The sequence below is a fragment of the Pleurodeles waltl genome, chromosome 12, assembly GCF_031143425.1.
Source record: "Pleurodeles waltl isolate 20211129_DDA chromosome 12, aPleWal1.hap1.20221129, whole genome shotgun sequence".
NCBI classification, from domain to species: Eukaryota; Metazoa; Chordata; class Amphibia; order Caudata; family Salamandridae; genus Pleurodeles; species Pleurodeles waltl.
Window position 1 is genome coordinate 667,927,313 of NC_090451.1, and position 23,619 is coordinate 667,950,931.

Genomic DNA, 23,619 nt, shown 5'->3' on the forward strand with positions numbered 1-23,619 from the left:
TGCATATTTGCATGTTTTAGGACACAGGTCAAGCATAAGGTGTGACAATTAAATATGAAATCCCAAAGTTGTATTTAAAAAAATAATAATAATTTAACGATGGACTCTTCCATAGGACTGTAATGAAAAGATTACTGTGCTCATGCACAGAAGCTGACATTAAGTTATCTAGAAAATAACTGGAGGTGGATAATGGCACGATCCCTAATACAGATATTATCACTGCATTGTTCCACCTGTGTATGTAACAATTTCACTGTCAATGACCTAACGTATTTCCATAATTTCTGGTAGAAATAATTGCCTCATAAATCAACAAATACATTTAAATAAAGATTAAAATGCAACAACATGAAATAAATTGTTTGTTAATGCAGTTAGGAAAAAGTATCAGAATTAATTGTTAGCATTCCTGTAACCCCCCCATCCCCCCCCCCCCCGCAAACTAAATCTCGACTATCATGACTATTGTGAATGAAACATCACTTGCGGACAGTTCGTTCTGAATATTTGCTACTGGCAAAAAGATTCTGTTCTGAAAAGAAATCTTCAGGATGTCAGTGCCAGGATGAGTTGCACTTTTAGTCAAGTTTCCAATGAAGCATCAGAAGGAGTCTAGTTTGATTACTGTCATATGACTGAATTCTGAACACCCTGGAAAGGCGGCTACAACCCCTGGAAACATTGCTGCCTTGACCAGAATTAAGGTGTTTCTTCTTTGCACATACGTGCACTGCTTACTAATCTGATGCGCTCAAATTGTACATTTTCTGTCGTTTCTAAATTACCTTCTGAGTATGGGTGGGTGAAAAATTCCACTCTGCCAGCAGAGTTATGCCCAGCACAATGTTCCAGCGAAACTCCGCCAATCGCAGCGTGGCGGAGTTTTTTTCCACACATGCGGCTCTCCAATATTAAGTGAGTGAGAATTTACTTTCTTTTGTGCCATTTTTGGGTGCTAGAAAGCTTCCCGGCGGGATTTCTCAATGCAGGTGGTCGCGGCATGTTGCGACCATTTGCCTTGAAAAAGCTGCAGCTCAAGTAGAAAATCTACTCAAGCAGCAGAAAGGAACAGCGCCCTCCGGCGCGCACCGTGGTGCCTTTTGTGCTGATTTTACAGCGCCGAAGAAGCTTATGACTCTCAAAATCAGTGCGAGCAGCGCAATGTGCCTGATCCCGCCCGCACCAGGCCTCCTTCTGAGCAGAGTCGACCCTTGATCGGTTAGTGTTCTGAGCGGGAAGCAATTTGGCACCCTTGCCTGCTGCTAGTGAACAAATTAAGACAGAAAGGAGGTCCCTTTTGTGCTCACAGGTCGGTCCCCGCTAATGACTGGCCTTTGAACACAAATATCTGCATAACTCCACCAACTAATTCCTTACACTCACAACGTAGTTCTGTAACTGAGTGCCAAGCTGTTTGTTTTGAAGGTGGGCATTGTGTGGTGACATTGCGGCAGGGACTGAGCACGAAATGGGAGGCAAAAGAAGGCGGGTGACAGTATTAAAAACAGCACATAGGAATAACAATGATTAAAAGCAGCGCATTTTATACAGAATAATAGGTGCCCAGTGAGAAGAGTGTTACTGTTTGCATGGCCTTAAGCGAGAAAGTTATTTCTGCCCCTCTGAAGATAGGAGCCCAGGGCCTGAGTCCAGCTCGCTAATGGCAAAAGTTGGCCCTGATTCTGAGGTCCAGTAAAAGGCCTCTTCACAATAAAGGACACACATGAGGTTCCTCCTAGACTTCTGAGAGTCTTATGTCTACTATGAATACATCCTGCCTGGCCCAAATGTGCGATACACTCAATTGTGCAGCAGTTTTAGTGGAGGCCATATTATATGAAGTTAGAGACCCATGGAGAAGGAGGCAACTTTGACCCCTTTCTAAGTTCCTTAGAGACAGTGCTTTAAAATACCACCTTAAGTCTTGGATTGTTGGAAACTGATTTTCCATTCTATACAGGTGTCTAGACATGGATAGCAGCAAATTGTCACACATAACAGGCATTTAAAAAAATTAAGAAATGGTTGAGAAACATTTCCTCCATTGAAATACATTTTAATAATTTTTCTTTGCAATCGTTCTGCTATTTAAGAAATTGCATGAAGGGTGCACACCGTCTCTCTTCCTTGTTAGTCTTAACATTGTGGAACACTTTCAATCTACCCCCAAGGTACATAAGTCTATAAATCGCTTTTAATATGTGCATACAAAAAAGTAATCTTGAAATTAAAAAATTATATGCATCGAAAATACCAGACTTTTATTAAAATACTGCATGCACATTAATACCTCAAACTGAAATACTTCTTTGAAATGAGCTTGCCCCAACTTAGCACCCAATGGCCACCCACCGTTACTTGCGTCACAAAGTACACAATTACTGATAATTGTACAGTGGATTCAAAGGATCAGACTGGAGAAGATCTGACAGAGATAAACGTATGTCTCCTCACTTAATACGCTAGATTTATACAATAATGCAACATGAAAGCATCTACTGTAAGGAGGTATTTGTACGTACAAAGCATTAAAAGGAGATATTACTTGCATGTCCCAGTCAAATGCTGTGGAGTCAGCACATTCTACAACAGAGGCAAGTGTCTGAAAGGTTGAATCACAGGTTCCATTCAGGGGTGGAACTACAAGCTTTGCGGACATCTCATAACTTCTGTACAACCAGTGCTTAATTTGTAAAAAGATATGTATCAAGCTCTCCACAGGAGGCCATTGCAGCTTGCATCACCTGTTACCCCTGCCAGTGCTGCCAATGACAGTACCAACACAGCTACAAACCATAACACTCTTACAAGAGTGACAATTCTTATTATTTTAGGCCCCCAAATCTATGAGAATAGCTTAGGCAGCAGGTATTATTTAAGTGTTTATTTGTGTGCTCATCTTTAATTTAGTCTAACAGCGCCACCATGTGGCAGACTGTCATAAGTACAGGTGTTGGCAATTAAGTGACTTTACCGAGCATCGGAAACCACTGGCTTAATTTAAGCACTGAGTACAACCTTTTTAGGAAGCCTTATTGGTTTTGGTTCTGTTTCACTTCTGGATATAAAGAATCCTTTGAGCTGCTCTGATAATTTTTAGAATGCAAAACAGTTTCCTAGCCAAGGCAAGCAGGTTGTGGATTTTCGGTCCCTACAGTCAGTTGCACAAATTACCCATTGCCAAATCGTATAAAATGGCCAACTATGACAAGATGCCTACCGTGCAACAATGATGCCACTTGAGTGTCCAGGAGATGTGGTGCCCCTTTAAAGATCCTCTCTGCCACCAGAGTGGTACATGATCCCACCGGCTCCACAGTGACTTTGCAAGCGGATGAAGCCCTCATTTCAAGGGCATGATGGTCGATCACCTCCGTCACAGCCTCTTCCAGGGATTCATCCTCCCTTTTGAAATACAAATAAATGCATTTCTTACATTTACAACAGGCATAAGAGTGTGAGCGCTATCTGAGGCAATTACATACTTCACAGATACAGTACGAGGCCAACCGTAACATCACTGCCAACCTCAATCATGAAAGTGCTCTCGAACATATTGCTGACAATGTAATCCATGAAATGAATGAAAAAGCTATTGACATCACTGACATCTTCTATGTCATCAAGGACAACCCAAATCCACTGCAATGGCTTCCATGACCTTGCGGAATATGAAGTCTATGAGATGATGCGCTTGTGGAAGCTGGAGTGGTGTGTGGTGGGTACCTGAGGTACTTACACCTAATACTAGGTCCAGGTGTCCCCTATAAGTGTAGTGTAGGCAGTGTCTAGAAGCCAGGCTCTCTAGAGGTAGCTGTGGATGAGCAGCCAAGGCTTATCTAGGAGACATGCAAAGCTCATGCAATACCACTGTAGCACACAGCCCTTACACACATGAAAGAAAACATTCAGCGTTACAAATATAAAGGGACTTTATTTTACTGACACAATACCAAAAAGTACTAGAGGGGCAACCCCCCAATAGGAGGTAAGTAAACAAACTAATTATTTACATTAGTTATCAGCAATAGGCATAGAAAGTGATAGAAAACAGTGCAAATGCAGATAGACAATAGTGACCCTAGGGGGAGCCAAAACCATATGCTAAAAAATTGAAAGCGAACACAGAACCCCCACGTAGGTAAATGGAATGTGTAGAGAGCTGGTGGTACTAGGAAAGCTGGTGGCACTAGGAAAACCAAAGCTAAGTACCACAGTGCTCCCTAGCAACCAGAAAGAAAGGAGTAAGTTGCTTGATTTTCCCCAAACCACCGAAAAGGAAGGAAAAGAAGAAAATGCAACACCCAGACAAGACTGCAAGAAACCAGGGGTGGATTCCTGAAGAGGAAGAGCTGTGGAAGAAGGGGACTAAGTCCAGAAGTCACAGGAGAGTCCAGGTGGAGCAGGAACTACTACCCACCCAGCTGTGGTTGCAGGAGTTGGTTGACAGTAGGACAAAGACAGTCAGGAATGCAGCCCTACAGCAGGTGAAGAGTTCCTGGAGGATGCAGTTAATGTCCCACGCCAGCTGGATGATTGTAGTCGGTCAGTGGCGTGGAAAAGCCACCAACAAGCCTTGGCAAAGGCAGAAGTCACGGTGAAGCAAAAGTGGAGCTGCCGAGGACTAGCAAGGTTCAGGAGTACTCAACCCACAAGGGGGGGGGGGGGGGGGGGGGGAGGTTCAAGAGGGGCCTTCAGCAAGGCAGAGAGTCCAAAGAAGAAGATGCAGCCCCCACAGGAGACCCACTGGATGAGGAACTAGGAGTCACAGAGGAGCTCACGCAGCACAACTGAAGAAGGGTCCCACGATGCAGCAGAAGCATGCTGAGGGCTGTGCGTTGCAGGAAAGGGTGCTGAGGGCTGGGGCTATGTGGAGCTTGAAGATCCTTTGGAGGAGATGCAAACAAGCCTTGGAAGCTGCAAGTGAGGCGGTGCACGGGGGTACTGTCCTGCATGGGAAGGCAAGGGCTTACCTCCACCAAATATGGACAGCTGGCAGTGAGGACCAAGAGGACTACTCTGGACCACCACCAATGATGCAGGATCCACGCAGCTCAGGATGAAAGGAGAACCACGCAGCCGGTCATCGTTGCAGTTGGTGCCTGTGGATGCAGAGGAGTGATTCCTTCTTCCTTCTCATGCAGACTGATGGCTTGCCGCCCTCAGAGGGTGCAGAGCCAGGGAGACGTGGTAGAAGCTGGAAGGAGCCGTGGAAACAATGTTGCAAGCATAGTCTTCATCATGGATGCAGATTATTGGTTCCTTGAGGGTCCAGTCGCAGTGGCTAGAAGTCAAAGTAGAGGTTGCAGAGGAGTCCTGCTGGAATCTTGAAAGACGAATCTGAGGACCCACCCAAGAGAGAGACCCAAAATAGCCCTGAAAGGGGGATTGGTCACCTAGCCAGGTGAGGGCTCCGGCATCACCTGCCTGACCTGGCCACTCAGATGCTGCTAGAGGCGCCTGACAACCTTGGATTCAAGATGGCAGAACCCAGGGACCCTCTAGAGGAGCTCTGGGCAATACCCCTGAACTGGTGTTGGACAGGGGAGTGGTCACTCCCCTTTCAATTGACAAGTTTCGCGCCAGAGCAGGGACTGGAGGTCCCTAAACCAGTGTAGACTGATTTATGCGCTGATGGCAGCAAAGCCTATCAGTGGCTTGGGAAGGCTACCCCTCCCAAGCCATGTAACACCTATTTACAAAGGGAGAGGGTGTTACCCCCCTCTCCCAAAGGAAAACCTTTGTTCTCCCTTCTGGGCTTGGCAGCAGCTTGGGCTGCCCAGAAAACCCCAGAAGGCTGGTAGGAGCAATGCTGGGGGTCCTCTAAGGAGCCCCCAGAGTGCATGGAATCATACTTCCAATACTGGTAACAGTATTGGGGTATGATTCCAACATGTTTGATACCAAACATGCCTAGGTTCTGAGTTACCATAATTAGCTGGACATAGGTAGTGACCTGTCCAGTACACGCATAAAATGGCATCCCTGCACTCACGAAGTCCAGGAAAATGGAACTGGAGTTAGTAGGGGCACCTCTGCTAGTGCAGGGGCGCCCTCACCCTGCCCTCTGGGCTAGGAGGGCCTGCCATAGGGGTGACTTACAGTGACCTGGTGCAGTGACCAGTAGTGAAAAGGGTGCATGCACGCTTTCACACAGGCTGCAGTAACATGTTGCATGAGCTCCCCATGGGTGGCATAATACATGCTGCAGCCCATAGGGATCCTCTGTTACCCCAAAGCCTTGGGTACCATATACTAGGGACTTACATTGGGGCAGCAGTTTGCCAAATGTGGGGTGAAATGATACAAGTAACAAAGTTAGAAGGGAGAGAGTATAATCACTGGGGTCCTGGTTAGCAGGATTCCAGTGAACACAGTCAAACACACTGACAACAGGCCGAAAATGGGAGTAACAATGAAAGAGGGCACCTTCCTACAGCGCTGAACAGCACCGTTCTGGACATCACTTATAACACCACCTCTTACATTTGAGAAAAGGCAACATCACTGATGAAATCACACATCAGTTAATAAGTTGTAATATGTATGGGGAGACAATCTAATTAACATATATGAACAAAGTATTCAATGAAAAAAGTAATTAATTCCACAATAAAGTAAGAACTCCTTTGTAAACACCCACGTATCATGTGAAAAGAATTTCTCAGATTACAACATGTTTTCAAGGTCAATTTCTGTAATAAAAAAATAATGAATAAACCGAGGCTACATTACTTTTCCTGACGTAACACTTGTCTTCTGCTGCTTGAAAGTAAATGGGTTCTGCTTCTTGCTACTTAAAGTACTCAACCTCAGCGAAGGTCTTCAAAGCGAGCTTTTAAGCTCCTGGCTGTGCCAACGCTGTAAATGTACCCAGGGCTCACTATAAATCATACCCAATGCCTAAAGTAAATTGTCACAAGGCTCACCGTAGATGGATACAAGGCTCAAACAAGCTTCATTGCAAATGGATATAAGGCTCAGTGTAAATCGACCCAACACTTATGGTAATTCGATTCAGAGCCTCACTGTAAATCAACCAATGCTTATGGTAAAATCAACCCAATGCTTACGGTAAATCGACCAAAGTCTCCCAGTAAAAGGAGACAAAGCACAATCAATCCGAGGGTCATGGTAAATCAACCCATGGTTCAATAAATTAATCTATCCCTCAACTGTACAATGACCAAAGGCTCTGGATCTAAGGTTCAACATAAGCTGGCCCAAGACACATGGTAAATGGATCCAAGTATTACTGAAGATCAACATAAGGCTTGTAATCGGCATACGGGTCGCTGTAATTTGAACTACACCTCACTGTAAATTGTCCTTGGCCGCAGAGTAGATGGAACCACGGTTCAAGGTAAATCAACCACAAGCTTTTTGTTTTGGGTGCATTTAAGGGCTCTTGAGGAAAATCTAAGCCACTTTAAAGATGTCACCCATGTATCTACCAGTATCTTCATTCAAAGTGTTCTCAAGATCTGTCACCTTAAGAAATGTCCATGGACCACAAGGTGCCTTTCTAGGTGATCTTAGAGTAGGACACCTCTGAGATCTATAACAAACTGCGGGGAAACAGGCAGAAACTTAAAATCATGGGTGAAGGTGAAGCAAGGATTGCAAATGGAAAGCCCATCCATATTTCGGTAATACTCAAATAACTGAATGCATTACTGCCCCATATCATACTGCGGAAACCCATTCCACTTGTCAATATCATATGTAGGAGTCCAGAAACCCAAGCTGCCCTTAGATGACTTACTTGTCCCTTCCATTCCTCATTCTGCAGTTCCCCAACTTTGTTTTTTTGTTTGCACCAATTAGCGAGTATCGCTGACTCTCCACCATTTTTGTTCTAATTTTTTATAAGTATAACAAGACTGTATACAGATACACAGTGTAACCTGCTGTGAGTCAATACATAGAAAAAATTAACAGAGCACAATTGACCATCAATTGACCCTTAAAAAGTGAAGGCGGGATGCAGTGGTGGGGATGATCCCCTTTGCAGGGGTGCTGCTGTCTGGCAAGGGACAGGTCGCTGCTGGGCCACTAGGATGTTGGTTCAGGCCAGGTGCATATTGACCTAGGGATTGGAGGATCCCGTACCCTGACACAGTTCAGAGTTTGTGTTAACCAGTCATGGGCCGCGGGGGTAAAACCGACGGTCAGTTGATCCGAACTTCCTACTGCAGAGGGACTAGGGATGGGAGGGAAGGGTCCGGTAGTGAGGCCGAGAGAGGGAGAGGCACATAGAAGTGCCTCGTCCTGGAGGTCTAGGCTATGGGCCATTTCATTTGATAGCAGGACCAGGTGTCCATGCCATGGGAAGGTGAAGGAGGCTGCGGAAGCGAGGTTGTGGGAAGCAGCCTGTGCGAGGGTGTAGTGTAGCGAGCTGGGAGCTAAGACGAGGCGACGATGTGCGCTCGGATAAGGTAGGATAGGTTAGAGAGGGGCAAAGTCAAATTGAGGAAGGATGAGCGACGAGAGACATAATTCAGTATAGTGGAATAAAATAAAGAGTGGGGTGTTTGGAGGGGAAGGAGATATGAGAGAGATTTAGCACAAAAGAGGAGAAGGGGCGCCCAAGTGCCCGGTGCACGTCAAAGGGGCTTGGGGGGGTGGGGAGTGTTGCAAGCAGGGGAGGAGGAGGTTTAACAAGTGGGGCAAGGGGAGTTCCGTGAGGACATCCTTCTAGGGAGTGGGGGGGAGAGGGTATTGTCATTCAAGGTTATTATGATTGAGCGAGTTATATGTGATAAAGGGCGCCTATGTTTGCTCATACTGGGTAGTTTGGTCTTGCATGAGGTGTATAAAACGCATTCGTGTGTGGCGATTCGTATCATTGCCACCATCAACTCTTCCAATGGGAGGGGCAGGTTATGTCCAATGACGGAGAATACAGATCTTGCCCGTCGCAAGGGACGTATGTAGTAAGTGCCGCTGTGGCTGGGTTATCTCAGGGGTATCTCTCACGTCATGTAAGAGTATGAAGGGAGAGGAAAGCGGTATCCGGAGTGTCATAGAAGTGCTAAGGGTGTAACCCACAGCCTCCCAAAAAAGGCCAGATCGACAGGCATTCACATAGGACGTGGATCAGGTCACAGCGGATCTCCGGGCAGCGCCAGCAGTCAGCACGGGGTAGGAGGCCCATTCTGTGTAGTTTTGCAGGAGTCCAGTACCAGTCGTGAATCACTTTAAAAAGACAAAACTTCAGGCGTGCTTCTTGGACTCCTCTGTCCAAGGCCTCCAACATATCAATCCAGTCCTCTGTCTCAATCTCCACTTGTAGGCGTGTCTGCCATTTAGAGCGTAGGTTGTCTAAAAGGGGCTGTGAATAAAGGTGACAAGTAAGAACCCCATATAGGCCCGCCATCACGCTCCTAAGACTGCCCCACGTCTTAAGGTAAGACAGGATAGGGGAGACCTGTAAGGTCCAGGGTCCGGTTCCCATAGTACGTCGGATACAGTGTTTGAGTTGCAAGTAACGCCACTCTTGACGGGGTGGAGGCCATACTACTCCTTTATAGTCTTAAATGATATAATTTCACAGTTTTTGAGCAACTGGTACAAATATTCAATACCTACCTAGCTCCAGGGCTCCCAGTGAGGGGAGGTCCCTCCTATCCGTAGACCGTTATTACCCCATACAGGGGTCCGCGGGTGGAGAAAAGGGTGGGTTGCTAGGAGGCGATGTGCCCTTCGCAAGGCCGCATGCATTGACTTCAACATCAGGTTACCAGACCCTGGCTGAGTTTTGTATAAGACACTAAGTCCACCTCCACTGTACAGCGACGTACGTTCTGTAATGACCCATTGTGGAAGATCTGTTACTTCGGGTAGTAAATACTCTAACTGAGAGGAGCCCTACACGAAGCCTCTGATAGCCTTATCGATCTGTCTGATGGTTGAAAGGGGCACCTGTAGAGGTAACATACCTAGCAAATAGGTAAAGCGGGGCAACGTAACCATCCTCACCACCTGTACCCTCCCACACATGGAAAGACCCAGTTGAGAACATTTTTCGAAGTCCGCAGCCATGCGAGTGATGAGAGGGTCTAAGTTGTCTGCTACCATGTGCTCCAGTCCTCGGTTAACGAGGATCCCCAGATATTTGAGGTGGAGCGATGTCCAGCGAAAGGGGAATTTGTGGATTACCGCCAGCGTGGTGTGGTTAGAAAGGGGCAGCACTTTGTGCTCATCCCAATTCACCCAGTACCCAGAGAGGATTGTGAAGCCATCAATAATCTCCAATAGGGTTGGGAAGTTGAGTTCCAAGTCCGTCAGCCTTGTCTCGTACCACTGCGTATTGGAAATCTGTCTGATATGAAACCACCACAGTTGACCTGTGACATGGGGCTATCATACAGCAGCCGTACTTTTGCAATAAACTTGACGCCCAGGCCGAATTTCTGCATGGTCGTGAATGGGTAGTCCGATTCAATACGGTCAAATGCTTTTTCAGCGTAAGGGAGAGTGCCAGGGCTTTGTCTGACATATTCCTGGCTTCCCAAATGGCGTGAGAAAGGGTGTGGAGATGTTTTCTAGAGGAGCGACCTGGGGCGAACCCCACCGGAGTATGATGTTTGAGGGATTGGATGACCTTACGTAGAAGGAGCGCCAGAACACTGGCGAGTATTTTAATATCCCCATTCGGAAGAGAGATAGGGCAATAGCTACCACAGAGAAGGGGGTCCCGCCCTGGTTTGGGCAAAACCGCGATCACTGCTCTGTATGAGATGGGATTTAGCATTCCTTCTCGGTCAGCTTCACATAAGGGTTGTACAAGGAGTCTACTGCTTCCTCACTGGCCCATTTGTAGAATTCCACGGGGAAGCCATCCTCCCCATGCGATTTATGATACGGGAGAGCAGCTATGGCCTGTGCTATTTCACTCTTGCTAGTTTACCCATCCAGTAGAGCTCGACCCTCAGTCCTCAGATGTGGAAGGTGGACTCCTACTAGAAAGGCCTCCAACTGAGTGGGACTTGCCGTTGTTTCCAATGATATAAACGGCTGTAGGATGCTACAAACTCGTTTACGATGCCCATCGGTTGGGCAAGCAGCTCGCCACTGGAGGACAAGATGGCAGGGATGGCCTGCGCTGCTTCCCTCTGCCGAAGCTGGCCTGATAAGAGCCTACCAGCTTTTGCCCTCTGTTCGCATGTAGGTGGAGACATGTTACCGCAATTGTACTTTACCATGGGGTGAGCGGTAGCAGTGTACGGCTAGTCGCCAGGGTTTAAGCCCGGAGAGACCAAACCTGTATCAAAAGTCAGCAGGGTTGGGGAGTGATCCGAGAGGGCACACTCTAGAATACGGGAGTCGCGGGCCTGGGTCACTATGTTTTGTGGCACCAAAATATAGTCCAGGCGGGACTCTGCTCCATGTGCCGGTGATGGGAATGTGTATTTTCTGACTGCCGGATGCGTGAACCTCCAATGATCCACCAGCCCATGATCGGAGGACACGTCCGTAAATATTGCCCTGTCCAGGCTGTTGCCATCTATGGGGCCAGTCCTGTCGAGTACTGTGTTGCAGGCTAAATTCCATCCCCCCCCCCCCCCCCCCCCCACACTTATGATGTAGCGGGATGCTCTAATCTCGGTGAGTAAGCGATTGATTTGGAGGAAGAATGAGTGTTCAGAGCCTATTGGCGCATAAATTGAATCGACCCACCGCCAAGTTTGGCGAACACGTACCTACCCTCTGGGTCAGACCAAGTCTTGGCCCCCTTGACAGGTAGTCTTGCGGATCAGGACTGCCACTTCACATTTCCTCAGTGTCCCGCCACCCTCCTTTCGCGGTTTTGGCCAGCAACTGAAGAACGTTTTCCCTACCCAATCCCAGCATAATCTAACGGACTCAGCAGCGTGGAGATGTGTTTACTGAAGGCGAGCCACACCTTCCTTTTGGACTGGAGATACAAGAGTACTTTCTTACTTTCTGTATAATGGGCAGACCCTTGACATTGCAAGACAGGACCCCGAGTGGATGGGAGGAGAGAAGGGCCTGGCCGGCAATAGTGATGGCGAGTGTGTGGAGCTGACTGGAGGCGGGGGAGGTCGACATGGATTAGGAGCTGGATTGGGGGCAGGGGGGGGAAAGAGGCGTCAGTGGAGGAGAGGGGGGGGGGAAGAGGCGTCAGTGGAGGAGAGGGGGGGGGGGAAGAGGCGTCAGTGGAGGAGAGGGAGGAGGGGTAAGGCAAGCTGCCAGAGCGAGGTGGTAGACTTTCATAGTGCTTAGTCAGTGAAGGAAAGGGGAAAAGGATGGAGGGATGCCGGGTGCCCACCTAAGATGGTTGGGGCAAGTGGGAGTAGTAAAAATGAGTAGGTTATAGAAAGGAGGTGGTAAGGGAGGGAGGGGGAAGGGGGAAAGGGAGGAGGGTAGTTTACAAAGCTAGTGGGGGTGTGGGGGGGGAGAAAAGGGATCCGATTATGGATAGGGGCTTATCCCCAGACAGGATCTGTAGACTGTGGGTCTAAACCTGTGGGGCCAGAGAAACCGGAAGGTCCCGGCAGGGGGCAGGGCGCACGGGAGATCAGGCGAGTCATACACTGGCCATGGGGAGATTCGTGGGGATGGAGGGGGACTGAGATAATGGCAATCGTCGAGCCCCGCCGCACAGGCGGGGAAGAGCACGTCTGCAGCTGTGTAGGTATGGAGGACAACCCTAGGATCGCAGGGCCGCGACAATCATCGGCACTAGCAATAATCATTAAACATCAAGCAGGGTCAGCCGTGTGCACTAAGGCAGCACACAACCGGAAACAGGTTCAACGTAATACATCGTAAAACACCATAAAGTGAGAATCATTAACTGCAGGGCTTTAAGGCACATATCAGGTGCACAGTTGTGCGGTATACAACAACATTTGCCGCGCAGTCCGTCTTGCAGAGCTCTACTGTGTCCTCATTGTGAATAGTACAGAACGCCACGCAGGCAAGAGGTGTGGAAGAAATGTGGGGGAGAGAGACAGAGAGAAAGAGGGAGAAGAGAAGAAAAGTAAAGAGAAGAGAAGAAAGGAAAAGAAAAAGGAAGAAAGAGAAGGGGGTGGGGACAGAGGGATCCAGAATGGCAATGGAACAGTGCAATAAACATCATGATACTTCTTGTACGTCTATCAGTCTACATTCCCGACCAGGCCTCAACTTAGCTAGGTCCTTATGAATACAGGCATACAATGATATATTCAACTGTCCATCGGAGTAGAGGGTCTTGCTACTGAGTTGAGTACAGTCTTTACCCCATGGGTTGCTAAGACCTGCTCTTCCACTGCGATGTCAGTTAGAAAAATTTAGAAGTTTCAGAGGGGAACGGGACTTGTCTCTATTCTGTTGCTGCGTATGTTGCACCACTGCCTTGAGCGCCAGGTCTCTGTCCCCATGGGACCTCAGAAGTCTCTCCAGGTCTCTTCCCCTCTGATGTGAATCACCATCACGTCGAGGCTGTCTTCCCGGGGAGTTCGGTAAAGGTGGCGAGTCCGGGGGGGCCAGTGGACTGACCTGTGGGTCGACCTGGAGGTGTCATGTCCAAAGCTTGGGTTGCCAATTCATGCAAAAAATTGTTGTGGGTGATCTGGGTCATAGAAGTCTTTGGACTCGCCAATCTTAAAGATCCACATTCTCACTGGTTCTAACAGCCCATATTTCACATCCATTTGGCAAAGCTGAGGACGAAGTCGTAGAAATGCTTTGCGGCGGTCACTGGCCTCTTTTGAAAAATCTGCGGCAATCCGGACCTCATATCCCTCCACTCGGTATGGATCCTGGGCGCAAGCTGCAAGGATGAGTTGACGGGCCTGCCCGTGTCGCAATAGGTAGGCGATGATCGGGCGAGGCCAGGTTGCGCCATCCTGCCGCTGCAGCCCCCGACGATGCGCTCAATGGAATCCCAGCAGGGGTTTAAAGGGGAGGCCTGCCTGTGTGGGGAGGGTAGACCGGAGGAAGACTTGGATATCCGACCCTTCCAATTGTTCCTGAAAGCCAAAGAAATGGACGTTGTCCTTGCAACTCTTGTCCTCTAGGTCGATGAGCTTACTGCGCAGGTTGAGGAGCTCTTGGTCCCAGTCCGGCGCGGTATTAAGGTGATCCTCCATCGATGTTACACGTTGTTCCAGCCCCATCACCTGGGCCTGAAAGCCTGCGATATCCAAACGGATGGATTTGGTCTCAGCTGCCAGCGTGCAGATGGTAAGAGTCCATTCCTTTAGGTCTGCGCCCCACAGCAGAGATTTCCTGAAGTATACGGTCCATAGCTGTATCCTGCGCTGGGCTGGCGGAGGTGGTAGATGGTTCCGTCAGTGGTGGTCCTTTGGCAGAGGGCATTGGTGTTGCAGGCTTCGGAGAAGAGGAGTTGCCGGGCTGATTTACAGGTGGGTTTACTGACAGGTTTGCCGTTGGGCATCTCCGAACCTAATCTCTGGGGTCAGTGTCAGGTCATCACTCTCGAGGAGCCGTGTTTCTGACAGATAAGTGGATTAAAACACAGCAGAAGAGCGGGAGGGGTGTGGGAAGACTCTGGGTCACAGCCCCTGTCAAAATGTGAATAATGGTGGCACGTCCCCCATGCGTGACCTGGTTCTGTCTTCACCTGACTTGCGACCCAGGCGGGGGTTGCATTCTTCCTTCGGGGATGTGGCAGCCTCCCAGTCTCCGTCCACGCGCAGTCCTCTCCTGTTCGCCGTCCAATATGAGGGAGGATGGGCGAGGGGTGCCACCACAGACCGCCCTGGATCGCAGGCCTCAGGTAGGTCCCCCGTGAGTCGCTGCGGTGATCTGGCCTTCGCACTCCATTCCAGGCTGGAGGCACCTCCCCGCAGTGAGGCCAGACAGGCGGCTTAGATCAGAAGGGGGGAGAGGAGGCTGGACGGTTCAAGACCTGGCGCTGTCAGAGCGGTTCCCCCTGGCGTGCCATTGCATTAAGCCAGGTTCCGTCAGTGGTCTTCAGTGGTAGTGGTAGGTGTTGGCCTGCTTACGTTCTGTTCTGCACTCCTGGAATAGCAGGTGGAATTGGTGCCGGTCCCCAGGTGGCAATGGTTTTTTTATGTTCCTTTGTCTTACGTGTTTTTCCCCCTCTTTTTTTTTTGTTGGGGGGGGCAGGGAGTTCCTGGTAGAAGGCGGATGGGCATCCTCCTACTTGGTGATCCACAGACTGCTGCTTGCTATCCTCTGGTGGGGCGAGTGGTGGAGCGAAGTCCAGTCCCCACCCTGTTCAGCCGGCCGCCTTCAATAATAAAGGTGGGGTTGGGGGTGGGGGTGGGGGGGGGGCGGAGGCGGACCCAAGGCTCCTGCCTGTCGGGTCCAGTGGTGTGATGCAGCCGATACGGCGACATAGTTGGGAGGTCCCAATCTCAGCGGCACGCCTCTCTTTCACAGCCGGTCTCGCCCATCTCACAAGTGAGAACACTGCTTCATCATGCTTCTCTAGGCCTCACCTGCACGGCTGCAGGCAGGGCCGACATCCGTGGCGGGAACACTCCCCTGGGCCATGCGAGCGTGTTGCGTCGGTTACTGGTTCACCCTGGCCGCAACTGCAGGCCTCTGTTGCTCCCTAGGTGCTCCTACCCCCGCCCAAGGCCCGCTGTCGCACAGAGCTCTGGGGACAGGCGGCCATCTTGGTTCGTGGCCAGACCACGCCAGTCTCCAGCATTTGATCAAATGAGGGTTCATTTGTCGGTGTGATGATGTTTAGCCCAGTGCATGCCCAATTAGAAGTTCCATTTCATTTACACTTTTAATGTCTTTTCTTCCTTAATTGCTTACTGTATGAGCTACCATTAAACTTACAGAACAAAAACTCAGCTTCACATATTCGACTTCTTTTCATCTCCACGATTATTTGTTCTTCTCCCTTGTGGAACTTCGAGAAAAAAAAAATGATTGCACATTGTTTGATACTCTGTTCTGCACACTGCATGTGTGAAAGAAAAACGGACAGGCTCTCTCCGTCAGGCACCAAAGACGCGATTCTCCATTCAAACACACATTCAACTTGGACATTCACTCCTCAACTTTAGGAAGACAAATAATTTCCTCTTCAGAAGAAACCACACTGATTGCTTACCCCGGATGCATGCAAAGAAAAGCATTTATCTGAAAGTTCGTCCTCCCTTCGATCACATACTTCGCCAAATACCCCTCCCATACACAGCGTTATGTGGCATTACATTAAAATATAGATGCATATATTGGTTGATCTAGTTTGTATCATCTAAAATCTATATACAAAATGCAATTAATTTAGCTTATAAAATTCTAAATCTGGAGCACAGTTACTCTACTTATGAAATGAATGATGTTTTCTTGGTTGTGGACACCTCAGAGTTGGGTCTGGGGCACGCTCCTCACCTGGGTAACACATTGTGATCTACCAGTGTGAGCGAGAGGAGGCCAGCCTCGTGCAGCACGTGCAGGTCAACCTCGTCCCGAAAGATCAGCAGTTCGTCGCGGATTCCGTTGTCTCTCAGGAGGGACGTGCCCTCGCTCCGCAAGGGGTAGTCTGCTCGGGGGATGTTCAGCACCGGAATGAAGGCCAAATTTGTCTCCGAAGAAGTCTGTGATGACAGGAGTGAATAAAGAAAATCAAAAAGCACCTTGAGAGACATAAGCAGCTGCCATTTAATGCTTCATCCTCTAAACTTGAGTAAGCCAGCATTAAAAAGTTACGCGTCTGCTACAGAGATCTATGGGTAACTCGTAGGTCACAAGTTTGGTAAAGCACTCCCTAGCTAGGATCGCATGATACAAGCATGTACATGCAAGTACATTCAAATCCAGGGATGCTTAGCCTTTTTAAATGAATGAAATATGAAGCTTGGGTTCAGTATCAATACTGATTTGATGGACGTGTTTGATATTATCATAAGCACAGCCACGTTTTATTATAAAAATGCAGCCCAGTAGCATCTTACTCTCGAGGTGTCCGTGCCACTGTGCCCTAAATACTGAGAAAGCCAGCCTTGCTGATGGTACCTCCAACAGCAGCATGCTGGATATCTGTGATGGGTGCAGGGCAAGCTTTGGGGTATGCAGGTTTAGGCAAGCCAGGCGTTGTGGGAAGCAGTACAACAAGACTGAAGGCTCAGGAGAGAGCATACTCGGTTTATGGGAGACTGGGGGAGACTGGGGGAAAGCGAAAGCACAGGAGAGGAAATACAGTTATGGGAACAATGACGCACAGCAGTTCAGAGGGTTAACTTATACTTTGTTGTTCTAGTCTCGCCTCTTCAGTGATCCTCAATGTATCCATGCTTTAGCTGTTTCAGGTTCATATTGCATATTTAAACCAAGAGGAAGGTCCCACTGCCCTGCTGAGGGTACAACGAAAGGGAGTTCAGAAACTCCAGCTGCATTAGAAGTTGGCAAAAACAATGTGGCTGCCAAAGCTGTGCTCCGGATTCAGCTCTGGGAGACTTTTGAAAACTATTCCTGTTCTCACTCTCTCATGCCTGGAGTTAAGAAACAACGCGCGTTGGCTTCGTGGCACTCACCTTTGCTAGAAAGTACGCCAGTGTGATCGCCGACACCATTGAATCCAGGTCACAGGCTTCATTCCCCAAAACAACGTGCACCCCCAGGCTCTCCTGGTCACTCTGCTGAAAATAAAAAGCAGGGTAAAACCACGTGGGAATACTGATAATCGCACAGCTCGTACAAACCAGGTAGGAAAATGTGATTTTTTTTATTTTGTTTGTTAAATAGCCGGCCTCTCCATAAACAGTCTCAATTTTGACCAATTCAGTACTGAAACACAGCTGCATAAAGTGAATGTCCATGGGCGATAACATGGTCAATAGTGAAAGACAGGGTCAAAACTAGCCCTACTTCCAAAGTAAATGACTGGAATTTATATTCTTCAGTACCACACATCTCTTACTGCACGACACTTCCTGCAGACATCACCTTTGTCACAAGAGGATCGCCCTGCCACTACTCCATGCCACTGGCACTAGCCCACATATCCATCACTGGGCCACAGGCACTGAAGAAGCCAACTGCTTACTTTCCTCTGCTCTGCACCACATGATGAGATGTCTGTTGTTGAGTGATGAGATGTCTGTTGTTGAGTGATGCAATATCATTCTGGACTACGTTTGCTCTTTTTTAAAATATATGAATGAACAAAGAAACTTATCATCCACTAGTGAAAGGCTTCAGAGCTATATCTAGGTCACTTACCTTATTTAAAAATGTGATGCACTTGTAAGAAGGCGGACGGGCTGTCTGTCAGTGGTAATACAGCGCTACGCAGATCTATCATGCCATAAGGCGCTGCCCACTACCAGTGCTGCATGATAGAATTACTGTGCTGTACTGACAGAGTATAGAAATACTGTACAAAATAAATATTTTTAAAGCACACCTCCACTATTATAAAACAATCTTCCACTCAGGGGAATAGTAAAGTGCTTTAAATCACCATGTGCCATGCACTTCACTGTGATACTAGAGAAACACTTTACTTTATACTCTGGAAATCGCAAAACTATCCTTGTATCTCCTGCTCTTGCGTGGCGATGCACATAGAAAAATCAATATTATTTGCAAAATGATCAGTGATGTGTGCCAAATCAACACAAATTTAGAATGCATGATTCTAAATTAAGAAAACTAAAAGTAAAATATGGCATGACTTACAAGTTTCAAAATTACGTGCATGCATTAGTGCTTTATCTTATATTCAGAATAGCACAAATTGGCTTAACAACTGAATAAAATAAAATAGGATAAGTGCAAAAATACACAATCAACATTACTGAAACTAATTCATTCATGAGAGTATTGCATACTACCAAATCTGTCAGACTGCACATGAAATAAAGCCCAAGTGGGCAATGGCTGTTCATTGTGATGTTGTTATAAAATCATCCTGTAATAAATCATGGGCACATAAAGCCCAAGTGGTCGTTTTCCAATTGCACTCATCTATGGAAAAACCACCAAGAATAATTTAATTAATGAACAGAAGCGCCTTAATGCAGACACTAAGCACTCTGCAACCTATGCATGTATGTGTCTATACACACACACATATATATATGTTTTCACACAAAACAATGCGCATTGTGTACCAGGTTTTTGAAAGGATAATTAGTGACCAAACCGGGCGCAGACAGCACTTCTTTATTGTACAAACCACGTGGCGAATGCTCCTTTATTTCTAAATAGCACATTTTCTGGATGACTTGTAAGGAAGTCGTTGTTATTTATGATGATTTGGAGCTAAATCGACATTTGGCTGCAAATAAGAACAGACCAACTCCATAAATTGAGCGTTTCCCACTATGCTGCAATGCCTTTTCTAAAAAAAAATTGTTTGATAGGTTACCCTAAGTATTTGTGACTATCTTTGAAAACTATTTTCGCCATCCCGAGAAGAATAAAAAGTTTCTTGGAAATGTGTGACATGATATATGTTCGTTCTTCGACAACTCCCCCTCCTGAGCAATACTTTTCATTGCTAATAACTACCTCTCAGAATAATCATCTCACCCAATTAAATATGAAACACCTGAACTCACGTGTCCTTTTTTATTATAAACCAAAAGTAAAAACTACAGGCTTTTTCAAACACTGCTTGATTGGTATGACTCACATTGCAGATACTTGCAGGCAACAATACCACGGCTTGCCACTTGATGGCGCCATTGCCCCGCAGAAAATTAGGTGTCTGACATTTCAGATAAAAGTAAACAACTTATTACGGTTACCTCTATGTAAGAAACTACCTAAAAACATCTATCTATTCGGTGTAACTGTATGCTGTTGTGCTGGGCAGTTTATGCGCTCCCACGATTGATATCTTCAGTATGCACGGGCACTGACAACGCTAATTTAGTGTAGTGGACGAACAGAGGAGCACACACCATACAAAGGTGGATACTGGAGGGTCACGGCAATCTCAGGCACCTCCATACCGTGGGTATGTTCTGTGGGGCCCTGAGGTCTTCCAGGGAAGGAAGTGGGCATCCACTGCCTGTGGTGACCTGTGGCCTTTAATTCCAAATAATGTATAGGTCAGATAAGCATGCAACGACTTTACTAGTGATGGCTGCTTCAACACGTTTATCAGCAGCCTTGGTATATTTCAAGATGGGGGCTGTGTTTAATTTTTTTAACATATTATATTGTATTGTATTGTAATCGTATTTATATAGCACTTACTACCTCTGACGAGGCGTCGAATCGCTTTTCGGTGAGTAGCACGCAACTCTGGAACCCGACAAGAATTAGTGATGGATTAGTATCGGGAAATAATGAGTACAGTTTTAGTATTATTATGAGTTAATTTGTGCATATTTGAATACCTTATGTAAATCATTTTACAGCATACAGAAACTATATCTCCTGGTATAAAATGCTATGCTCAAGTAGAACGTGGTCCTTTTTGGGTTTCCAAGTTTTGACTAGAGGCGGTCGAGCCACTGAAAGCTTGAGCCAGGCTCCAGCTCGAAGCCTGGCTCGAGCTCAGCTCAACGTCCTGGTCGGACCAAGAACTCATAACGAGCCAAGCATTCTTGGGTCTTCTGCCTCCCTCCTTTTACCCGGCACTTGGTGTTACGGAGAGAGCTGCCGACTGTGGAACTCAGGAACCAAGTTTGATTCTGGGCAAATCACTTCATCCCCCCATGCCCATAAACAATGCATGTGGCCTTGTGTGATGCAAAGCACTCCAGTACGTTTGGGTCGAGTTTGCGCTATTTTAAAAACTGCAGAAGGATGCACTGCGAGGTGAAAGCAAAGCCTTAACATAAGGGAAGACAAATAGATACCCATTTACAGTCGGATTTCTTGAGTGAAACCAAAAAAGTTGGATAAATTGTGGCTTCCCTGCTCAAGTTGTGTGATCTTAGGGAAATATTTTATTCACCAAAGCTCGTTCTTCTTCATTATCGTGCATGAAAGCACTTTAGAATATGTGAGTTCAGACTACCAGTTGTACAAATCAATCACTTTTAATAAGTACTCAGTTCAGTAATGTGCCGTACTAATGTAAAAGCTTCCACACGTTAAATAAATGCACTTTTTGAACTTTGAAGAGACTATCCTATTTAACATGGTTTGTTGTATGATTTACATAGTACATATTTTTAGGGCTCGGCTCATGTACTGCTGTAAGATCAGATCCAGACCTTTGGTTCGGCTTTCCATTTGAACTTGTAGGTTCGCCCACCTCTAGTATTGACTACATAGTATTCAGTGGGGCACAATGCATATTTGGTAGATATAACATCACACATCTCAAACACATTTAGATCTTTACTTTATCAATTGTGTTGTCAAATGGTAATTACAGGTACTGAGATGTGCTTAAATGTTGCAGTGATTGATGGGGTAGGGCAGCTGCTTTTTGTATTTAGTATCCACCTCCACTCTGAAAGCTGAAGTGCCTCTAAAAGGACTGCTAAAAGCCAAATTCCTTCAAGGCAGAATTTAAAACTGTAGTAAGATCTCACAGCATTTGGTTTGTTTTCTTTTTACAGGTTTCCATACACAGACTGCATGCCATCTAAAACAAATACTGGCTTCTATATTCCTAATTCTCTGCATGAAATATTGACCTCGATTTTCAATGTTTACCAAAATCCCACATGCCTCCTGAATATATAGACAAGTCTAAGTCGCATTCCTCTCTCCCTTCATCTCTTCTCTTTATTTTGAGGCCATGACATCTAGGTAATGAGAACTTTGGTCTTTAATACCATGGCCTACACATTTGCTATATTTACTACTGCCATGTGATTTGTGTGTGTAAACCGAATTTAGGTACACACCCACATATTCTTCTTCCGATGATTATACAGGGTTCTCGTATGCTTCCAATTCATGTTCACATCGGTTTTTGTGGAAAACTTAGTAATACCACACAATACTTATCTGCAAACTTTGCTGTTGGGGAATGCGGGCACTCTGAGCATGTCAGAATGTTTGCGGTGTGATGTTCACAGTTGTGATTGCACAGGAGTTAAAGTACTCTGCTTCAGCACATTTTGTGGTACAGTGTTAGCGTGTAATGAGTATAGATGATGATATGGATGTTATCTTTACAGCCTTGGGAAAGTTCCTGACAAAATGCATATTGGATGTGATAGTTCACTGTTAAAACGCATTTCTAGGTTGATAAATACATTAACAAAAGAAGTAAGGTTGCAAAATAGCACGCTCTTTCGCACAGACTTGTAAAAGCCCGACAATCAATGCTTTTACACAATTTCTTTGCTTTAACATAAGGTGTGCTATTTGCTTTATGTAAACAAAGACCTCTGGGTCCATCAACTGTTACAAGCAGAAAAAGATGACCGATTTGAGCATCTTAAAGTACCAAGCTGCTCATGGATGATTTAGGCTCACCACAGCTGTCTGACAGGAAAGTGTCTCTCCAATTTCTTCTCCCAAGTGATGTTTTGGGCTGCAAGGATAGGGTATATCATGGGTGGATCAATCCACAGAGGAGACATCCATACCCACCTTTAGTGACTTGGTTCTTGTGCAGGTTCTGTGCATCATGGATCAGACCTTACATGATTGGTTGGGAAGCGCCTCTTGAACCCATCAGGTCACAGCGGGAAGGAGCATGGTTCTTGTCAGTCCTTCATGAAGGAGCCAATCAGCAAGATCCTGCCTCTGGCAAATGCTAGTCAGGAATGCTGTGCAACATGCTTGGCAAAATAACACCTACGAATGTATGGGCTCCTTTATTTATCCTACTTTACAGATACAGTCATGAGTCTCGGGATCCAAAACGTTTGTTTTTGTTTTTTTAGTTCAAACTGTTCCTCCAGTGCTAAAAAAAAAACTACATTTGTTGTTTGCCTTTGGCTCTAGAAGGATTTTCCAGAAGGTGTTGACAGATCAGCGATATTGGAACAAGTCATAGGGTATATGGACTGTACTCGTACTATTTTAGTGACAGAGCTCACGTTGCTTAGCAACAGCCTGTAACAAAGGGAAGAGTGGAGGGGGTAGGTTTCACTTAACTAAAATTGAGTCTAGTGTGCGCAGGGGAGGCAATGGGAACCCATACCCACCCACCCACCAGCTAACTCCTGGTTCAGGGAGTGGGCACCAAATAACTGGCAAGCTTGACATGTCCACCTTGCAGGGAAAACCATCCTCTTGGGGAGTCATGAGCATTTAGTCACAAATAGAGCCCTCCTGCAGGAACAGAGCACACATGGTTACACGATTAAATGTACAAAGACTGAAGAACTGCATAGCTCTACAAAGCTTCGAACAGAACTTGAGACCCGAACCCCACATTTTAAATTACCTTACCTAGATAAGATCAGGGTGTAAAATTAGATTTTGAGGAGGGGGGAGGTCTGTTTCTTAAAAGAGAAGCAGTGCTATAAGGAGCTTAAAAAATATTACATCATTCGATAGAGATTACAGTTATCTTACAATACAATGACTTCTAGTGTCCTATGTAAAGCCTCGTTTCTAGGCACGTTTTACTGCTGCGTTGGTAAGAACCTCTGTAATAGGTTCACAGCACACACATAAAAAAAATCTATAAAATGGAAATGCTTTCTCCAGCGACCAAGACTTGTGAAGTGTGCGGTATCCGAGATACCCCTTCGAGCTGGCACGGCACCTGCTGATGGCCGGGAA

At 46.6% G+C, this 23,619-nt stretch overlaps 1 protein-coding gene across 2 annotated transcripts in view; it reads right to left on the reverse strand.

Moving 5' to 3' along the window:
- PRUNE1 (prune exopolyphosphatase 1) overlaps positions 1-23,619 on the reverse strand; it is an 81,208-nt gene that overhangs the window by 18,248 nt on the left and 39,341 nt on the right. Inside the window, exons 2-4 of one of the 2 annotated variants that reach the window (XM_069218510.1) lie at positions 17,499-17,600; positions 16,357-16,562; positions 3,224-3,408 (exon numbers count right to left, since the gene is read on the reverse strand). In XM_069218510.1, coding sequence (XP_069074611.1) covers positions 3,224-3,408; positions 16,357-16,562; positions 17,499-17,600 — 493 coding nt within the window. Of the gene's footprint in view, positions 1-3,223; positions 3,409-16,356; positions 16,563-17,498; positions 17,604-23,619 lie in introns of both variants that reach the window. The other variant, XM_069218509.1, reaches the window with a different exon arrangement.